Source organism: Sarcophilus harrisii, chromosome 4 (genome assembly GCF_902635505.1).
Source record: "Sarcophilus harrisii chromosome 4, mSarHar1.11, whole genome shotgun sequence".
NCBI classification, from domain to species: Eukaryota; Metazoa; Chordata; class Mammalia; order Dasyuromorphia; family Dasyuridae; genus Sarcophilus; species Sarcophilus harrisii.
In genome coordinates, this window is record NC_045429.1 from 95,468,922 (window position 1) to 95,491,416 (window position 22,495).

Sequence of the window (22,495 nt, forward strand, 5' to 3'; positions counted from 1 at the left end):
GGTTCCAGTTTCCTCAGCTGTAAAGGGAGAGGGTTGAACTAAGCGATCTCTAAGGACTGAGGTCTTTACAAGCCGGACACAGCATTGGGAGAAGGGAGATTCAGGACCTTTACTTTGATAAACATTAATAAGATAGAGTCACAGAAGAACCTAAGGAGAAAAGGACAGGCTTGAATGACTTCTGAAGCCAGTTATCCTTATCTTCTGGCCTCTGAAATATTCTAGATGAAAAGCCCCTCCTTTTTTTTAAACTATTAATTATTAGTCTGAAAATTTGCCCCTAATAGTCATATATGTTGTTTTTTTTTAAAACAGCAGTATGTGCTGGACAGCAAAGTAATCATCGGTTTCCCTAGCCTGTTTCCTTTTAAGGAATTCAGATCCCACTACGGGCCCAGTCTCAGCCAGCATCACAAGCACACAGTAGTAGGGGAAAAATGTTGGAGACCTGGCTTCTAGTTCTGGTTCTGCTGCTAACAACTAGTTGTGTGCTCTTGGGCATTTCACTTGACCTTACTTTAAGTTTTAGCTTCCTCCTCTGTTGAATGAGGATTTTGACTATAATCTCCACCAACTTTTCCAAATTTAAAATTTTATTTTTTTATCTGACCTTCAAGAAGATTAGGTAAAGGGAATATGGGGAAATTGAGGCACAGAGAAGGCACAACTTCAAAAGCAGAAAACATAGAAATGAGTCCAGGATGTCCTGCCTCTCAATCCATTTTGGCCTCTGAAAGATACCTAGCTTGTAATGCCCTGGTAATCAGGATTTGGGATGGTGACATTTGTTATAGGAACTCCTGTTGTGGCTCTCTGAACAAATGAAGTACTAATTTAGTGCTTGCTACAGTCAGGCAGTGGGGGATATAAATACCAACAGTCCTTGCCCTCAGGAAACTTATTTTCTAATAGAAGACAGCTTCTTCAAAAGAAAAGAATTGGAAGGGAGTTTTTGATATGATTTTTCTTTTGTACCATGATAAATATGGAAATATGTTTAGAAAAATTGTACATATTTAACCTATATTGAATTACCCGCTATCTAGGGGAGGGAGGTGCAGAGAAAGGAAAGAGAAAAATTTGGAACATAAGGTTTTGCAAGGGTGAATGTTAAAAACTATTTTTACATGTATTTTGAAAATAAAAAGCTATTTTTAAAAAAAGAATTGGGAAGGAGGAGAGGGGAAACAACTGAAAGAAGCCTGGAAATGCACAGATTTGGAGATTATCCTTGGGCACAGGTTTGTGGGCTGGACAGAGACAGTGATCCTGTTGGCAATGATCTCACTATGTGCTTTTTTGTTCTCCTCTTAGAGATCTGAGCATGAACAACCTCACTGAGCTCCAACCTGGCCTCTTCCTTCACCTGCGCTTTCTGGAGGAGCTGTGAGTAGAAGCCACTTTTTGCCATGAGTAGGGATGAGGATGGGTTGGAGGCAGGTAAAGCTAGTTGAAGTGGGAGGCCCCAAGACCCTGGGAGAAGGCTCCCAAGAGGAGATGGCTCTGGACTTCCTTTTAGGTGGGGGATCTGAGTTGGGGATTCCCAGGCAGGAGAGGAGATGGAAAAATTAGGGAGGTGCTGAGAGAAAAAGGAAATGCAGATGATATTAGTGACTGAATATGTTCATCGAGTGGATAAAGCTGGGGGCTAAAAGGGGTAAGGGGAAAGGAATAAGCATTTATTGTCCCAACTATGTGCCAGGCACCTTGCTATACATTTTACAAATGATCTCATTTGATCTTGAGTTCAAATCCAGCCTCCTCCTTACAAGCTATGTAATCCTAGAAAAGTCAGTTAACCTCTGTCTGCCTCAGTTTCCTCAGCTGTAAAATGGAGAGAATAATGGTACCTATTTTCCAGGGTTGTTATGACTTTCAAATGAAGTAATTGTGTAGACACTAAAATGCTATATGTAAACACTAAAATGCTATATAAGTAACAACTATTATTATTAGTGCCAGGACATAGTATTTTTAAAAAATAAAAAATATATTATCCACATTCTTCCGGATAAAGTAATGTATTATCCTATAACATTAGTATTTGTATTCTCACTGTTGTTGTTTTAGTCATTTTCAGTCATGTCCCTTTGTGATTCCATTTGCGATTTTCTTGGCTGAGATATTGGAGTATTTTGCCATTTCTAGCTCATTTTACAGATGAGAAAACTGAGGTAGACAGAGTTAAGTGATTTGCATAGGGTTACAAAGCTGGGGAGTACCTGAGACTGAATTTGAACTCAGGTTTCTTGACTCTTGGTCTAGGGTTCCCTCTACTGAGCCACCTGGCTGCCCTTATCTCTATATTAGAGTCTGTCATTTGAGTATCTTGTCGTGCATTGGTTCCTGAGGAGGTAGTAGGTGCGCTGTATAAGCTTAAATGTGAGCAATGACACTTCTTGGGGCATGTGTTGGACTCAGCGATTGAGGTTTATTCCAGTTCTCAAATTCTATAATAATTCATTTGGAGAGACTAAGCCCACAAGAGGAAAATAGCTGGAAAACAATTTTGAAAGGAAAATTAAAGTGAAAAATTATTAACTTCAGCTATTCCCTGTGTATTCCACATACATTTTTTTTTTGTTATTCCTGTCCTTCTATTCATTCCTGTGATTACCATGATAGCAGTTTAGGTGTTCATCATCTTTTGCCAATCTTGCAATAAAGAATTAAAAAAAGGAATCTCTCAAAACTATTCAACTTATTAGCTGATCTGACAGTATGTGCAATATTGTATACCCATAGTTTTCCCCACTTTTCAAATAAAGGGAAGAATCAGATAACATTTTCCCCTATATTGCTCTTCCCTCCCCACCAATATGGTTTCCAAGTCTCCCTTCTGCTGCATATTGACTGTGACTCTGAGAAAATCAGCTTACTTTCAAGTCTCCAGGCAATTTTCTAAAGACTGCAAATTTCAGATAATATGTCAGTCTACTTTGGAAGAGGAAATTCTTCATTTATAGCTTCCTACGTCAATGAAATCACAAAGTCAATGGGGAAAATGTAATTTTCATGATAAATATCAAAATAAAGATGAAGTGTTATCAAGGATTATTAACAAAACAACTTAAATAATTAACTCCTTTACCTTTTAAAGGAGTAAGAATTTACTTCAGCAAACCATTTCCTCCCTCCAGACCTCAGTTTATACCACTGTAAAATGCAGGGTTTAGATTTCTTGATCTCTTGAGTTTCTTCCATTTCTAACAGTCTCTCATTCTGTGGTCACAGTAATCTTTCTGTGGCTTTGAAAGATCAATAAATACCTTCTGAATCATTAAAGATTAAATTATATTTAATGTTTTCACAGAGTGCATTTTTCTTTGTATTCTTTAAAAATTGGCACTTCTTGTGTGGTGAGTTTGATAACTCATTGACTCAGAATGTTAAATTTACTAGAACAGCCCATTTCCCTGAGACCTCTGGATAAATGAGAGTTTACCATATTTGGTTTTGGAATGCCATGAGACGCGTACATACTCCCCACTTACTTGCATACACATACATATTGGCTTTGGGAATGCAATAGCAGAAACATACATACCTAACATATATACTCATTGTCTGTCTGTCTCTGTTTGTCTATCTTTGTTTCTCTGTCTCTCTTAGACCCCCTATCCCTCACTACTTCTTTTCTTGGTCTTGTCAGTATCTTAGGATCAGGTTGAAGAGTCAGGAATAGGAAGCTGTAGGTGATCCAGAACTATAATCCTGTCCCATATAATTGAAAATTGACTATAATTACTGACAAAACCCACCTCTCCCTTCAAGTAACCCTTCATATTCTCTTTCCTTCTGTTTTATAGCCGTCTTTCCGGAAATCACCTCTCCCACATCCCAGGACAAGCATTTTCTGGTCTCTACAGCCTGAAAATCTTGTAAGTATAGGTGTTTGTTACCTTACACACAGATATGTGTTCCTGAATAAACCACGGGTGGAACTCTGACATCAAAAGCCAATAGTACCTCCCAAATCCTAGTTTCTCATTTGATTTACTTCGCTATTTTAGAGTTTCTTGGTCCTTATTTTTGATTGACTCTTCATTGGCAGAGATGCAAAATACTTGAATTTCTCTGATTCCACTTTATTGTGTGCAGATGGGGATCCAGAACTAAGAAACAATCCTCATCTTTAAGGAAAGGACATTCTTCCAAGCTTGACCTAAGGAAAGATAAAAATATGTTCTCCCAGTTTCATTGGGGAAATCGGATCTAGGAGAATGGAATAGTCAGATTCATTGATTGGTTGAATAGTTTGGGGGGACTATTTTCTTTTTTCTTTTAAAAATTCTTATTAGAAGAGCTGGTTGTCAGAAGAGAGGAGAAGAGGCATGTTTGGAAATGGAGGGAACATTTTAAAAAGATTATTTTTTAAAATAGTATTGTATTTTCCCCCCAGTTACATATCCAGAAATTTTTTTTAGCATTTTTACAAGATTTTGAGTTCCAAATTTTTATCTCTCTTCACTCCCCTCTTCCAAAAATGGTAAGCAGTTTGATATAGTTTATACATATGTTATCTATCATGTAAAACACAAGTTTGGTTTTTTTAAATAGAAAAAAATTTTTAAAGGAGTTTAAAGTCTACTACAAAAACAAGCATATACACATGTAAGAGGTACACATGACAAGGGATTGTCATTCAGGTTGTTAATAAGCTATAAATTCATATTTTGGTGCTTTAAGAGAATTTGATATTCCAGTACATTCCTAGGTAAAGGGAAGAATCCTCTTTCTTGTTACTTCACTGATTCCATGCATTCACTAGATTCATGTCTTTCTGTAAATTAGCCATAGAGAATTAAACTCACATGAAGACAGCTTCTTCTTCTTTTAATATTTCAGGACAATGACCCACTTCCTTTTCTCGTCATACATGACCTTGACTGTGTCTTCCTCACTTTTGGCATTCAAGCCAGTTTGAGAACATATTGTAGCAAACATGACTAATGATCTGATATCTTTTGGAGGAACTTGAATTTTTGTAAATGAAGTTTTTTTTAAATTAGGTTAAAAAACATTTATTTATGTTCATTACACTTTCCTTCTCCTACATCCCAACAGAACTTTCCTTTGTAACAAATAGAGTTAAGCAAAACTAGTCAACACAGTCATCATGTCTGAAAAGATATTCCTTTTTATCCACCTATTGTCTACAACCATCTATCTGGTGAGAAGAGGGAGGCATATTTCATCATCAGACCTTTGAAGTCATGATTGGGCAGAGCTGTGAAGTCTTGTAGTGTTGTTTTCCCTTACATTATTGTGGTCATTGTGTAAATTGCTCTTCTGGTCCCGCTTATTTAGATCTACACCAGTTCCTACAAGTCTTCCCGAGTTCTGAGAATTCTTCCTATTCATCATTTCTTGCAGACATTATTACATTTGTAACACGTGGCTCAGCCTTCCCAAGCATTCTAAACTCATGTGGACAGGGTCTGGTCGTGGGAACTGGTCCATGAGGGTCATTTTCTTGCCTTGATATAATGTCTCCACCTGGAGACCAAAAAAATATCTAAATATGGCGCATGTCTTAGTTTCCCCAAAAATAGGGCTCCCAACTTCTGTATTTTTTTTTTCCTTTGTGGCAATTGGGATTGTTACTTGCTGGTAGTTGTTAAGTGTCTAAAGCTATATTTGAACTCTGGTCCTCCTAACTGTAGGGCTGGTGCTCTATCCACTGAGCCATCTCACTGCCCCTAGGCTCCCAACTTCTGAATAGGCATTCTGTTGTCTGAATATATATAGGGTATGAAAGAGCTTTTGTTTCAGCTACCATAGAAAATGCAAACAATGTGAAGAGCCTGAGAGAATCCATGAAAAAATAAGAAATATACTCAAATCACATTCATCTTGGGATGGCTATCAGAGCAATACTCTGAAATTCTGGTGAAATCTTTCGTCCTTACAGGGTCCCTTCCAAATCCATAGTGCCACCCTGTGGCTTAGACTTCACTAGAAATTCAACATTCTTTGGGGGCTACTAAAAAAGCAATCTTCTTTTTGCCAAACCTGCTCTATCCTCTAAATTACTCATTGGTTTTGCTCTCCAAGTAGGACATTGTGCAGGAACTATGTGGAGTATTTTCTTTTTGCTCCAAGGAGCACACTGAGTCAGAAAATCTCTCTAGAAAATCTAATTCCAGAGCTCTAGAGATGGGGAATACTCATGAGACAATTCCCAAAATTGTCATTGCTAAGCTAGAAGGATAAATTCTGCATTAATATTCCATCAGTCATAAGCATTTATTAAATACCAGCTATGTGCTAGGAAATGAGCTAACTGCTAAAGAGACATAAAATCTAGTCTCTTCTCTCAAGGAGCTCATAGTCTAATGGGAGAGGCAATGTGAAAACAACTGTACATAAACAAGATAGAGATAGGATAAACTGGAGATAATCAATAGAGGAAAAGCAACATCATTAAATTAGATCAAGAAAGGATTTCAATAGAAGATGGATTTTAGCTTGGACTTGAAGGACGCTAGGGAAACGGGTGGTGGAGATGAGGAGGGAGAGAATTCCAGACATGGAAACCCCAATGAAAAGGCTGTCTTTAAAATTCAAAATCCTCCTTCCTTGACACAAGAGGTCAGGGTTCAGAAGAATATCTTTGAATTCCCCTCTCAGGCCACATGCAAAGCATATGCCACTGTCAATTTCTTCTGGAGTTGTGGGTAGAGAGACACCCTCTTTTCCTCCCCACTTTAATACTTTGATTAAAAAAGGCTTAGAGGGAGAACAGAAGATACACAAAGAAAGATAGGTAGATTGACCAACACAGATCACACAGGATACTGAGTGACTTTTAGTTTTAACTCTTAGCCAATTAATTATTCATCAGGAGGCAGCCTTAGTTTCTGAGATCCAATCAGTATGAAATTGTGGCCATGGTCACATTCTTATAGGATGCGGGTGTGTGTGCTTAATTTACAATCCATGGATAGATTTCAGAGGGTAGTTAACTTGGATAGGAAAATTTACATCTTAAATTCACTAACTTCTAGCAGAAATTTAGCATTTCTTTCAATTATAATAATAATAATAATAAACCTCAACAAAACCCAACATGATTCTGAGTAGAGGTTCATATTTTCATCAGACTGCCCAAGGGATCTGAGACTCTAAAAAGATTAAATACCTCTGATGTAGGAAGTATCCCTCAATTGCCTTTAGGCTATTGCTCACACCTTATAATTTTTTACATAGAAAACACTTTTTCTATGAGGGTTGAAATAAAGGCTCTTCCATACTCCCCATGCGTTTAGTCAGTAGCATTCTTGTTCAAAAGTTAGAAGCTCTGCTGCTTTGCCTAATCTTGATTGGGAAGCAATCTCTACTCTAATCCTACTCTAATCACTGCCCACCCCACCTCACTTACACATTTATATACTGTTATTTATCCAATCTTTCTCTTAGCACTGAGAATTCACTTTCTTTCCAGTTTTTTCCCCCACTATAAAAAGTCCTGCTAAAAATATTTTTATGTATCTGGGAACCTTTCCCCACCATTTTTGTTCCCTTTAGACTACACGCTAAAAGTGGTATTGCTAATTAAAGGAGATAGGCCTTTTCTTATTAGCGATCATCTTTGCACCTGTATCTTCTCATGTGTATCAGTGCTGAGCCCAGAATAAACTTGGATCCTCTCAATTATATCTTATTCTTCTCCCCTCTAAAGAGGAGCTAGGAACATTTCTAAACAGAAAGAATCTGGTTTGTTTTTCCTTCTTTCTTTCTTCTGAGGTCTAACCTCAGTGTCTCTGGCTATAATTTTAGTCCAATTACCCTGGTTCTATTGTCAAAAGGAGAGGAAGTTCGTTGGGTTCTCATTTTTAGTATAATCAATCATGTCTTTTCAGAGACTAGAAAAAGGGTTATTTGTCTGTTCCCTCTTAGCTTTTTCTTCTCCAGACTTGATCTTCATAGTTACTTTCACATTTCCTTTTAGGTGTTACTTTTCAGTAGAAGAGACAGTTGGAAAGAATATTCATATTCCCTTGCCACACTGATTCCATCTGGTTTTTCCTTGCAATTGTTCTGATGAGGGATACTGAAAAACCAAGAGACCATCTTTTTGTATTCGTCTGTAACCTGAAAAATTTCCCTCTTCTTTCTCCCTTCTTTACCTCCTTTCCTTTTTCTTTCTCTCTCTCATCTTCCCCTCTTTTTCTCCCTCTCCTTGTTCTTCTGCTTCTGCTTCTCTCTTTTTCTGTCTCTCTTCCTCTTTCTCTACATTCAATTTGTTGTTAATTTTGTCCATTCTTCTACATGCATACCTCCCCTATTCTCTCTTGGTTGAAGCTGTCATTAATTCTAAATGGGACTGTTGGAATTAGCCTCCTAACTAGTTTCCCTTTTTTGAATTTCTCTCCTCTGCAATTCATTCTCCATTTAGATGCCAAAGTAATCTTCCTAAAACCTGACCTTGTCCTTCCCCTTTTCAAAAATTTCTAGTGGTTTCCTATTGTCTCTAAAATACAAACTCTTTAATCTGACATTTAAAGCACTTCATGATCTGATTATGTTCTACATTTCCCAACTTATTTCACATTAATCTTTTTCATGGACTCTACATTTCTGCCAAATAGCCCTACTTGGTATTTCCCAAACTTGGTATTCCATCTTGTTGTCTTTTACATAGACTATTCCTACTTGGAACAGCCTGGAATACTCTCCCTTCCTCATCACCAGTTTTTAGAATTCTTATCACTTCATTCAAGGTTCAACTTGGGGACTATCTTTTACATCGGGGCTCTTAACAGTTTTTTTTTTTTAAATATATTCTGTTGTCAGTGTGTGCTAAAACCTAGACACTATCTCAGAACAATATTTTAATTTATTTATTTATTATTATTATTATTTTAATTTTTAAAATAGCCTTTCAGAATAATATTTTTAAATACATAAAATAAAATACACAGAATTGCAAAGGTATTTAATTATAATGAACTACAGTTATAAAAAAGATCAAATAAACTAGTTAGCCAAAGTCTCTGAAATTTATTCATGGACTAGGTTTCCTGATTCCTACATCAGGGGCTCTTAACAGTTTTTTTGTATCCTGTTGTCAGTTTGCTAAAGCTTAGATACTGTATCTGAGAATAATATTTTTAAATACATAAAATAAAATTGCTAAGGGAATTACTTGTAATGAACTACAGTGTACCAAATACTAAAAAACTAGATTAGCCAAAGTCTCTGAAATCTATTCATGGTCTAGGTCTCCTGATTCACCCCTGGTTATTAGTCCTGTCTCTTTCCTCAAATGATTTTGCATTTTTTTATTTCTTTGACATGTTTTGTACCCCCAGTAGAAAATAAGCTCCTTGAAAGCAAGAACTAATTTTGTTTTCCCTTAGTTGCTTCATTGTTTTACCTAGAGCAAATATTTAAATTTTTATCAATGCATTGAATTCTCTGTTCAAACTGCCTCCCAGCCTGTCCCAGTCTCATGGTTCTTATGATAGGCAACATTCCCTTTAATCCAGCCTAGAGAGATTAGCTAGTGGGACAAAGGAATTGATCCTCTACAACTGGAAATCCCATACTCACCTTGTCCAAGTGCCTCTGAGGCATTGAAGAGACCAAAATGGAGGTTAGCCATAAGGATAAATTGCCCAGTGGGTATGAAATAGGAAGATAGGAACCCAGGAAGACCTGAGGCCATAAGACTTGGGTGAGAAAGGCTCTCTAAGTAGGAAGAAGTTATCCTACAGGGTAGAATTCTGCAAAGTCAATAAGGATTGTGGGGGCTGATCACCAAAGAACAGTAGAGTCTTTAGGTCTTCCATAGTGATGTCCCTGCCCCTCTCCATGGTTCCCAGCTTTAGAATCTTCCGCCTCCATCTTCATCTCCCTGTACCACTGTCTATTTCCCCACCTTTTCTTTCTCAGTGTGTTTCCATCAGTGGCTGTTTCTGTCCAACTCAACCTCTGTCTCTTTTTCTTTCGTCATTTCTCTTCCCTTTCTGTGTCCTGATTTCCCTATGCTCCTGAGGCTCCGTCTTGGTCTGTCTCTTGCTCTCAGTTTCTCCCTAGATCTCTTCTCCATCTCCCCCCACTCTCACTCAGTCCTCGGATCTCTCTCTCTCTCTCGGTTTGTCCCTCATCCATCGTTTTTCTCCTAATCTTTGATTTGCCACTTCTCTGCCTCGGGAGGGCTGTCAGTTCCTCAGGGTCTCTGTTGAGCGAGAATGTAACCTCTTCTCTCCTTCCGTCTACCGCTTCCCTCTGTCTCCGTCTCTCTCCCAATAAACATCCAGCGCCTGGGGGGGACATTTTGAACCCAACCGCAGCAGTGCAAACGGGAGGGTTGGCGAGGGTTGACGGCAGGCCTCGGCCTGCACCCCGGGATTAGAGAGTGGGGCTCTGTTGGCTGGGCTTTTAGAAGATGTGAAGCTCGAGTCTCTTCCCTAAGTCTCCAGCTTAGAGATGAGCTGCCTTTCTTCTTAGCCTGAATTAGGCAATAAATCAAAGGCGCTGAGCAAAACCGCAGCCTGCCCGCCCACCCCCTTTCCACCAGCAGAGCTCTTGGTTGAAGAAGCCGTGGGGCCGGGCGAGGTTCAGGGTGGGAGCACTAGTTCCAGCATCCCACTGGAATTTGGCTGTTTGGGGCCAATCCCATGAGCCCACATCCCATCCTTTCCAAGGTTTGCCAGGTCCTATGGAGCCCAACCTGTCTAGCTCCCTGTCTCCAGGGATTCCCTTTAATCCAGCCTAAAGGGATTAGGGAGTGGGATAAGAGAATTGATTCTCTTGCTAAAACTCTTTAGAACTGGAGATCCCATAGTTACCTTGTCCAAGTGCCTCTGAGGCACTGAAGAGACCAAAATGGAGGTTAGCCATAAGGATAAATTGCCCAGTGGGTATGAAATAGGGAAGATATGAATTCGGGAAGACTTGAGTTCAAATCTAGTCTCAGACACTGTGATCTTGGACAAATCACTTAACCTTGTTTGCCTCAATTTACTCAGCTGTTAAGTGGGGATCATACTGGCACCTACCTCCCAGGGTTGTTGTGGAGGATCAAATGAGATAATATTTGTAAGTTCCTTAGCACAGTGATTGGCATAGAGTAGATTCTATATAGATAGTATTAGTTTTCTTAAAAAAATTTTTTTTGCAATTACATATTAAAACACTTTTTTTTACATTAAAAAAAAGTTTTGAAGTTCATATTCTATCTTTCCACACACCCCCCTCCCTGGGATGGCAAGTTATCCAATATAGGTTATAGTATTAGTATTCTTGCCTGAGTTCCCACAAGTAGTAAATTCAAAAGGTAGGCTTCAAACTTAGGCCCACTGACTCCAAGATCAGTGCTCTCTTGACTGAACCACGTTGTCTCTTGAATGAGAGGATAAAGTTCTCTGTCTTCAATAAGTCATTTCAGCTCTTTGTGACCCTGTTTGGGGTTTTCTTGGCAGAGATACTGGAGGCCATTTGCTTCTCCAATTCATTTTTACAGATTAGGAAACTGAGGGAAACAGAGTTTAGTGCCTCAACCAGGGTCAAGTATCTGAGGTCAGATTTGAACTTAAGATCTTCCTGACTTCAGAGCTGGTGTTTTATCTACTGTGCCTCCTAGCTGCCTTCAATATTTCCCACCCCCAGTTTTAGAGGCTTTGTAGAGAGGAACCTGGATGAGATGGGTGATAGAGGTACTCGGCAAGCTCTATGAGGAATGACCAGAAGGATATGGAAGAGCAAGACTGACTCAGGATTGTCCGATTTTATCCACCTATAAGTCGACTCTTCCCTTCTGTTTTCAGATCCCTGAAAAGAAAATGTGTGATAAGAACCTTTTATAATTAGAATATTATTGGGTAGTTCCTCCTGTCGGCCTCTGCTTCCCCAGACTAAAGCATCCTACTTCTATCTATGTCTCTAGTTATCTATGTCTGACTGGCATTAATTTTTTATTGTTAATATTTTGTTTTTAAACTGACTGAATCACTTTGCTATCCAGTAATTTCAATCATAGCTAACTCTTTGTGACCCCAGTTGAGGTTTTCTTGTCAGAGATACTGAAGTGATCTGCAATTTCCTTCTCCAACTCATTTTACAGATGAGGAAACTGAGGCAACAGGGTTAAGTCATTTGGGGAGGGTCACACAGCTAGTGTCTAAAGTCAGATTTGAATTCAGGGTGCTCACAATTCTAATAAGGGGAGGCAACACATAGAGAGATTTCAGTTGCAAGTTTGAAGCACAGGTCCCATAGTCTTTAGGGTGTAGAGGTTAACCAATGCATCTTTAAAAATAGCCTTTCCACTGATAAAACCATGCCCATTTCTTTTTAAGTTTTATTTATTTATTTTAATACACTGCTTTATGAATCATGTTGGAAGAGAAGAATCAGAACAAAGGGGGAAAACTATGGGAGAGGAAAAAAAACAGAAAAAAAGTGAACTTAGCATGTGTTGATTTACATTTGATCTCCATAGTTCTTTTTCTGGGTACAGATGGTATTTTCTGTCCAAAATCTGTTAGGATTGCTTTGGATCACTGAACCATTGAAAAGAACCAAGTCTTTCATAGTTGATCATTGCACATTCTTGCTGTTATTGTGCACAATATATTCCTGGTTCTGCTTGTTTCACTCAGCATCAGTTCATGTAAATCTTTCCAGGCCTTTCTAAAATCAGCCTGTTTATCATTTTTAATTGAACAATACTATTCCTTTACCTTCATATATCACAACTTATTCAGCCATTTTCCAATTGATGGACATCTACTCATTTTCCAGTTCTATGCTACTACAAAAAGAGTTGCTACAAATATTTTTGCACATGTAGATTAGAATTAGTACCCTGTTGGTACCTCTAGATTAGGTCGGTATTTCAGTCAGTATGATGCAACTACCTGGAAGAGTCAAAGAAGAGAAAGTCTAGATTTTTAGTCTGGTTCTCTTCAAAATCATCATGATGATAATATGAATAGAGAAGATAGCAAAGTGAGCAATGCTCCCTTGTATTCATAAGAAGGCAAAATACACCAGAAGAAATCAGAAATATATACTGCTGTAGTTGAAAATACTTCAGGAAAGATGGCACTGACCACTAATGCCAACAAATTACACACGTGCATGAAATGGACTGAAGACAGGAATATCTTTGTTCCAGTATTATATCATAATAAAATTGGAAACAGATGTTACCAGTTATCTAGATAAGTGCTTCGTGCTTGCTTTCTGTCAAAACTCAAAATTGTTTATTTCCACTCCAATCATATAACAATGTATTGCTGGCCAATGCAGAAATAACTTTATTTCTAAACCTAGATTTGTTGAAATAAAGGAGCTGTTAAAATATGAAGAAGGAAAAGTAGTTCTTGAGATTATTGAAGATCTTTACTTAATGCAAACTTCAAAAATTATATCTAATAATGAAACAACCAAAACACAAAAAAAATTTATGTTTAGTAATGAAACATAATAGATATGTTTCAAATCACTTTGAAAAGGAGATGAGTACTAGATTGGAACTTCAGAAAGTCCTTATTGAGTTTCATGGCATGAGTCCAATTTGCCAACTATACCAAAGCAATTTTTAAAAGCTGACATTTGCTACAATCATTGTGAACAAATGTACTCTCCTACAATATTTGATGGAAAGTGTAAAAAATATTTTAGAACCAGCATGGAGTGTTTTTCCAATTATATCAAAATGTCATTTGCACTCAAGTATAAAATTTTTAATGTGTGCCAAGGAAACAGAGAAACCAGTGGCTTTGAGCATGAATTTGGACATCAAATTAACCAATGGATGAAAGCAATACTTACTTTGATTTCCTCTGAGCAAGATACACTGAACATCAATTTATCAAGGAGAAACCATGGCTAAATTTGGTTTCTTTAAAAAGCAAAAAACAAAATCAATTATCTATTTTTTTAAATTGAGTTCTAAATTTCTTTCTTCCCTCCAGATCATCCACAGCCATTTAGAAAGCAAGTCACACACACAAAAAAGAAAGCAAGTCACATGATACTCATTTATGCATGTGAAGTCATGGAGAACTTATTTCTATATTAGCATGGGTGAATATGTTAAGAGACTTATAGGTGTCCTGAAGAAAAATTCCAGTAGGAGGAACACAGTCAAAGTAATTGAAATCTATGCAATACCAATCTTTTTTTTTAAATTTAATAGCCTTTTATTTACAGGTTATATGCATGGGTAACTTTACAGCATTAACAATTGCCAAACCTCTTGTTCCAATTTTTCACCTCTTACCCCCTCACCGCCTCCCCCAGATGACAGGATGACCAACAGATGTTAAATATATTAAAATATAAATTAGATACACAATAAGTATACATGACCAAACCGTTATTTTGCTGTACAAAAAGAATCAGACTCTGAAATAATGTACAATTAGCTTGTTTTTTTTTTACATGACCAAAACGTTATTTTGCTGTACAAAAAGAATCAGACTCTGAAATATTGTACAATTAGCTTGTGAAGGAAATCATAAATGCAGGTGGGCATAAATATAGGGATTGGGAATTAATGTAATGGTTTTTAGTCATCTCCCAGAGTTCTTTTTCTGGGCATAGCTGGTTGAGTTCATTACTGCTCCATTGGAAATGATTTAGTTGATCTCATTGCTGAGGATGGCCAAGTCCATCAGAACTGGTCATCATATAGTATTGTTGTTGAAGTATATAATGATCTCCTGGTCCTGCTCATTTCACTCAGCATCAGTTCGTGTAAGTCTCTCCAGGCCTTTCTGAAATCATCCTGTTGGTCATTTCTTACAGAACAGTAATATTCCATAATATTCATATACCACAATTTATTCAGCCATTCTCCAACGGATGGACATCCATTCAGTTTCCAGTTTCTAGCCACTACAAAAAGGGCTGCCACAAACATTCGTGCACATACAGGTCCCTTTCCCTTCTTTATAATCTCTTTGGGATATAAGCCCAGTAGTAACACTGCTGGATCAAAGGGTATGCACAGTTTGATAACTTTTTGAGCATAGTTCCAAACTACTCTCCAGAATGGTTGGATTCGTTCACAACTCCACCAACAATGCATCAATGTCCCAGTTTTCCCGCATCCCCTCCAACAATCATCATTATTTTTTCCTGTCATCTTAGCCAATCTGACAGGTGTGTAGTGGTATCTTAGAGTTGTCTTAATATGTAATACCAATCTTAATGAATTCTTTCAAAAGTGTAAAATGGAGCATGACAGACCTGGAAAGTTCCCTAACAAAAAATTGTATAAAAATTAATGAAGCTCAGCCCCTCCCCCAAAAGACAAATATTTCCTCATCAAAAAAGAAGATTGATATTATCAGTTTACATAATAAATGGCTTTTTTTTAAATCTGAAGGAATAGTTTTAAAACAAGTATACACCACTTCATTGAACAATGGTAAAAACTAATAATAGGCACTCACCATTGGATCTGCCAAATGTAACCCATAGTGGTTTACCTCCAGATGGAGCCTGTGAAATTTCCAAGAGCCAAAAGAAGAATCATAATGTCTCTGTGGGAGATGTTCATACGAACTCAGACAACAATACATCAATAAGTAAGCAGCAAACAAACATTTGAGTCATGTGGACGATTCATGTCTGAGTCATCATGTGGATGGTGAGCACCAGCTCATCCCAACCAGAAATTGCACAAGACTCATTTTTTAAGGAGCCTGTACTTAGTGATTGCTGGAGATTGTGCAAAGAGTCAGTAGAAAAGGCAGCACATCACTTCAGGGGAAGGGGAAAAATTTAGCACCTGTTGAGTATTTGACCTGGGTAGCTAGAAGTAGACCCAAGGTATCCCAAAAGTCTTAGTGCAGCTTATTAAATCTTAAAACTGCACTAAGATTTTGGGGTCACCTCGTGTAAGACTCTTCCTTTCATGAACTGATATACATCCCCTTAAACTATTCAGACTTTAACCTTGTTCCCTAGAACCCATCCATACCTGCCCATTTGTGTCATTCTTAACCATGTCCTCCCATAGGTTTACCAAAGGGGCTCTACACAGTGGGTTGGAGGCTTTTCTAATTTTTTTTCTTGATGTTTTAAGCTACCAGTGGAGCATTCCATCTGGCATCCCTGTCTCTGACCATAGAACCAATCATCTCCCTTTCTTATCATACATTTTCTTGATGACATCTTCTTTTTCAAAGTCTTTCCTGGTTGTATGCTGCATCCGGCTCACACCCATCCTGTGTCTCTCTATTGTCCTCTGTGTGATATTCATTTTCCATCCCTCCAAGGCTGTTATGTTCTATATCTCTGTTGTCATGCAACAACACTGATATATTGATATTAAAAAGATGGGCCTTTGTTTCTAGGACAAGTTTGGGGTCATTAAAAGATCTCTACTAATTCTCTGAGCACTCTAGTCCACTGATCTCCTCTTGTTTTGTTTGTTAACTAGGTGATTTTTTAAAGTTAAGCTCCCTTTTAAAAAAAATTATAAGCGCTATTATTTATAAAATAATTACACAAAACATAATTATAAACATATAAAACAAGGAGCAAAATCTCACCAGAATCTTCCCAGCCATTAAAAAGGCAGAAGCAAAAGAATCTACAAACAAGAAACAAACAAATAAGATGTTTTTGTTCTGGGCTCCCTTCCAGGCCTAGCTCTGGCTCTGTTTTCCTTCCTTCTTTCTTTTCTTCTCTGCTTAACAATATAGCTTTAGTCAACGTGTCTGTGCTAAGTCCCTTTTGTATTACTTTCATATATGTGTGTCCATAAGTTTCCAGATTTTTATGGCACTATAATATTCCTTTATATAAATAGACCATTATTTAGGCATTTGGCTTAATTAATTGAGGTAATTAAGGAGGGATTTTTTTTTTTTATCACATTAGAGTAGGTTCAAAGCTTAGATGGCTAAATTGATAAGAGTGCAGAGCTGGTTCATTTGACCTGCTCTCACCTTTTCTGCTTATTAGCCATTCCTGCAGGTGTATCCCAGACTTCTCTGGGCTTGCCCAGTCCTTGCAGGAATATGACCTTAGGGGACCTTCTTGATTCTGGCCCCATAGTCGTGAGAGAAGAAGGAAATAGAATTTCTTTTTCCAAATCTCAATCAAGATATGTTAAAGCAATGTTTCCTTGGTTGGGGAGTATTTCAGTTTGTTTCCAGTTGAATGGGGAATGAAAGGAAAAGGGAAAAGAATAAGAATTTATTAAGCACCTACTGTGTGCCAGGCAGTGTGCTAAGCGCTTTACAAATATTATCTCCATTGATCCTCAAAAACCCTGGGAAGTGGGTGCTAGTATGATACCCCCTTTCGACAATTGAGGAGTCTGAGCTTAGTGGTTTGCCCACTTACATCCTGTAAGTGTCTGAGGCTAGATTTGAACTCACTCCAGCCCACTGCTCTATCCTCTGTGTAAGTAGCTAGAGAAATTAAAAGGAGAACATAAGATCGAGTGCCACATTAAAGGAAGCAGGCTCTCTCTGTGTTGTCTTTATCTATGTCTCCAAATATGAACAGAAGGAGGGAGGTGATCATCACAACTTGATGGTCAGATTAGATCTGGAGGAGCGTGTTCCAATCCAAGCACCACTTTTTAGAAGGGACATTGACAAGATGGAATAAAGCCATACAAGTGAAACCAGAATGATGAGGGGGAATGAAAACATCATTTATTTTTAGGAGTTTTGGAGGTTTAGATCCCCCCCAAAAGAATATTTAATGGGAGACATGACAATTAACTTCAAATTTTAAAAGCTGCCATATGGAAAGTGATAGAGATAACAATAAAAACATAACACTTTAAGCTTTATCTAAAACTTTAAAGACATCATCTTGTTGCCTCATTTATTCTCCTGCATTTCTTCATTAAGTATGTTATTATTAATGAAATAATTATTAAGTGGGTCTTGGAGGATGATCCTAGCTTTCTCAGGAATTTGCCACAACCTAATGTATAAGAAATAATAATAGTTCAATCTTTTTAGGTTTATAAAAAACACTGCTCAAAACACTCTGAGAAAAGCAATACAGGTGCTATTCTCCCCATTTTAGAGATTATGAAATAGGTGCAGAAAAGTGCCTGTGGTCACACAGCTAGTAGATTTCTGAATTAAGAGTCAAGCTCAGCTCCATTAAGCACATATTTATTAAGTGTCCACTTTGTGGCAGACACCATACTAGGGTCCTCTAGGGATATGACAGAAGTTTTATCTCCTGCCGTCAAGTCCAAGACTTGCTCTCTCTTTAGTTAATGGGGCAGAAGAAGATGATCAAAAGTGTCAAAGCTGGCAGAGAGGTCAAGGACAATGAAGATTGTCTCTGGTGATTAAGAGATCACTGGTAACTTGGAGTCAGCAGCTTCAGTGGAATGATGAGGGTGGAAGGAAGCTGGGATTGTAAGGGGTTAAGAAGGGAGCAAAAGGAGAGAAAGTGGAGGCACCCATCATAGATGGACTTTTCCAAGAGTTTGGCCACAAAGGATAGAAGGAATAGAGGAAGATGGTGGGATGGAAGGCTCCCATGAGAGATATTTCACCTGTGTAGGTGGTGGGAGTTCTCCATGCTGACAATATCACAGATTCCTAACACACATTTACATAGTTCAAAGGAATTTCTTCCTTTGTCATTTAGTCATTTTTCCTTTGTTTCCAATTCTACATGACCTCATCTTGGCAAAGATACTGGAGTGGTTTCCTGTTTCCATCTCTATTTTATCTTAACAATAAGGAAACTGAGGCAGGGCTAAGTGAATCACAAGGATCACATTCCTTGTAAGTGCCAGAAGCTGGATTTGAAGCAAGTCCTCCTGACTTCAAGCTCAGCGCTCTTATCTATTTTATCACCTATCTGTACCTTAATTTTCCTCAATTTTTAATTAATTTTTTTTTATGAAAGCAATTGGGGTTAAGTGGCTTGTCTAAGGTCACACAGTTTAGTAAGTATTAAATGTCTGAGGCCGTATTTGAAATCAGGTTTTCTTGATACCAGGATTGGTGCTCTATCCACTGAACCATCTAGCTTTCCCTCATTTTTCTTTATATTGAGCCAAAATCTATATCCCTGTAATTTTCATCCATGGATTCTAAATCTACCATTGTTTCCCAAACAGAATAATTTAATCCCTCTCTCATGTGATAGTTCTTGAACATTTGAAGACAATTAACATATCCCCCTTAAATCTTCTCTTTTGGGTGCTAAACCTCCAAAATACCTTCATATAAATGATATGGTTTACTTTCTCCCTATCATTCTGGTTGCCTTCTATGGTCTTATTCCACCTTGTCAATGTCCTTTCCAAGAAAACTTCAAATAGAGTCACGAAGAGTTGGACACAACTGAAAACAACTGAACAACAATGTGCTGGGAAATATCCTGGGCACTGATGATCAAAGACATAAATGAAAACAGTGCTGAACCCAAGGAGTTTACTTACATTCTATTTAAATTTTTTCTTTAAAAAAAAAAGCTAACATCAACAAAAATATTTTTCTATATAAAGAACAAAAATATGATTTTATGTGAAACTGCAACTACTAAATACAGCTTGTTTTCAGCCTTTGGAAAATATCTTCAATTTATCATGTATATATCTTGTTTTGAATATAATTGTACATATATTGTTTTTCCTTCCATCTATGTCATTAGATTGAAAGCTCTTTGAGACCAGGGATTGTTTTTGCCTTTCTTTGTATCTGCAGTAATTAGCATAGTTCCAGGTACATAGGAAGTGCTTAATAAATGCTTGTTGACTAGACAAATAAGATAAAATTTAGCAGGAATATAATATTCTACATTTGAGATATTTTCCCCAAAATCAATTTCATAAATATAGAATGGTGAAGGGCATTGCCAGTCAGTAGTTTGCCCTCCCCCCCCAACAAAATAAAAAATGAAAACAAAAACAAAAAGATCCAGGATAGATAGCAAATGCAAAGTGAGCTCACCATGTAACATAGCAGCCACAAAAACTTAAGCAATCTTAGGCTGAGTTATAAATGTCTAGAACAGGGAAGCTGATGCCTCTAGTGTCCTCTCTCTGTGTTGGCCAGATCACAGCTGGAGTACTCTATCCAGTTCTTGGTGCCACATTTGAGGAAAGGCATTGCCATGCTGGAATGTGTCCAGAGGAGGGTCACCAGGATGGTAAGAGGGATGGAACTTTGGGTCATAAAGATCATTGGAGGGACAGCTAGGTGGCAGAGTAGATAGAGCACAGTCCTGAAGTCAGGAGGACCTGAGTTCAAATCTAACTTCAGACACTTAACACTTCCTAGCTGTGTGACCCTGGGCAAGTCACCTAACTCCAATTGCCTCAGCTAAATAAATAAAATAAATATCATTGGAAGGAATAGAGATGTTCAGCCTGGAAAAAGAAGACAGACATAAAAGGAACACTGTCTCCATCTTCAAATATTTGAAGGGCTTTCATGGGATAGAGGTATTCAAGTTGTTTTGTTTGGTCCTGGAGGAAAGAAACCAAAGGCTAAAGGTGGGAGGTGAAGAGGTTTTGGCTGGATACAAGGAAAAAATTCCTAATAATTAGAATTATCTAAATGTAGAATGTGTTACTTAAGGATTTCACTCTCCCTAAAGATCTTCAAGTGGAAACTAGATGACCCCTTGTGAGGGATCTTATAGACGTCATTCCTGTCCAAGTACAAGTTGTCCTCAAATGACCTCCAAGGCCTCTTACAACTCTGAACTGCCATGATTTCCTATATCAATGGGGAAGTGATAGACCTAGTTCCTCTCTCTTTTTCTTTTTCTTTTTTTATTTATTTAATAGCCTTTTATTTACAGGTTATATGCATGGGTAACTTTACAGCATTAACAATTGCCAAACCTCTTGTTCCAATTTTTCACCTCTTACCCCCCACCCCCTCCCCCAGATGGCAGGATGACCAGTAGATGTTAAATATATTAAAATATAAATTATATACACAATAAGTATACAGGATCAAACCGTTATTTTGCTGTACAAAAAGAATCAGACTCTGAAATATTGCACAATTAGCTTGTGAAGGAAATCAAAAATGCAGGTGGGCATAAATATAGGGATTGGGAATTCAATGTAATGGTTTTTAGTCATCTCCCAGAGTTCTTTCTCTGGAAGTAGCTGGTTCAGTTCGTTACTGCTCCATTGGAAATGATTTGGTTGATCTCGTTGCTGAGGATGGCCAGGTCCATCAGAACTGGTCATCATATAGTATTGTTGTTGAAGTATATAATGATCTCCTGGTCCTGCTCATTTCACTCAGCATCAGTTCGTATAAGTCTCTCCAGGCATTTCTGAAATCATCCTGTTGGTCATTTATTACAGAACAATAATATTCCATAATATTCATATACCACAATTTATTCAGCCATTCTCCAACTGATGGGCATCCATTCAGTTTCCAGTTTCTAGCCATTACAAAAAGGGCTGCCACAAACATTCGTGCACATACAGGTCCCTTTCTCTTCTTTATAATTTCTTTGGGATATAAGCCCAGTTCTCTCTTTTTCTTTTAAAATTTTCTGAAAAACAAATTTTTAGTTGATGCTTTTTTCCTTAATGCACCATTGTCACTTCCCAATGACCCTACCCCATTCAACCCCAATGGAAGCTGCCTTTGTAACAAATGAGCTAAACATAACAAGTCAGTCCATTGGTTAGGTCTGTTAATATAATGCTTTATTTTGTTCCTACCTCAGTACAGAGAAGAAGAATGCTTTTTTCAATCTCAATCCTCTGAAGTCACTTTTAGACTTGTTATCTTTCTATGTTGTTTTCCTCCCACATTATTGTAGTCGTATAGATTATTTTCTTATTCTGCTTATCTCACTGTGTATCAGTTCATACATATCTTTTCAAGTTTTCTCTGAATTCTTCATATTTGTCTTTTCTTGTGGAACAATAATGTTCCACTATACTTTGTGTACCAAAATTTATCTTGATGGCCTTAAATTAATGGGCACCCAAATTGAATCTAGTTCTGATATCTATCTATCTATCATCTATCTATATCTATAGAGATATAGATGGGTAGTCTATATATCTATATCTATAGCTATATAGTTATACATATCTATATAACTATAGATATAGATATAGATAGATAGTCTCTTTCATTCCAACCTTGATTTTTTGGCTATGAACTTCTTATTCATCACTTATATGGTTTTTAGTAAGGAACTACTTCATTTTCAACTTATGTCTGTTGTTTGCTCTATATTCCCTTACCCTTGATACTTTAAAATATTCAGTCTTTGGTTCCTTCAGCTAGATAATTACACTGAGAGTAGAAGTTTCCATCTTTGTGTCATCTCCTCCCTCATCTCCCATTCTTAGTAAGGAATCTGTGCCCAAAGATCTCTCTCATTAGCAGTGATTGAAGATCTCCCAGTTGGAATCTTTCACCCAAAAGTCTCTTCTCTATTCACTCTTTGTCCAGTTTTACATATGGGGAAGCTGATCTTGCCGAGGAGAACCAAGATGATCTATCTTCCTCCAGGTGAAACCGAGACAAAGGTTCAGGAGTCCTAGTCT

At 37.6% G+C, this 22,495-nt stretch overlaps 1 protein-coding gene across 1 annotated transcript in view; it reads left to right on the forward strand.

The window, feature by feature from the left end:
• The window catches only part of LGR6 (leucine rich repeat containing G protein-coupled receptor 6), a 153,504-nt gene that overhangs the window by 44,374 nt on the left and 86,635 nt on the right, over positions 1 to 22,495 (forward strand). The window contains exons 2-3 of the mRNA XM_031937137.1: positions 1,315 to 1,386; positions 3,810 to 3,881. Coding sequence (XP_031792997.1) covers positions 1,315 to 1,386; positions 3,810 to 3,881 — 144 coding nt within the window. The remainder of the gene's footprint in view (positions 1 to 1,314; positions 1,387 to 3,809; positions 3,882 to 22,495) is intronic.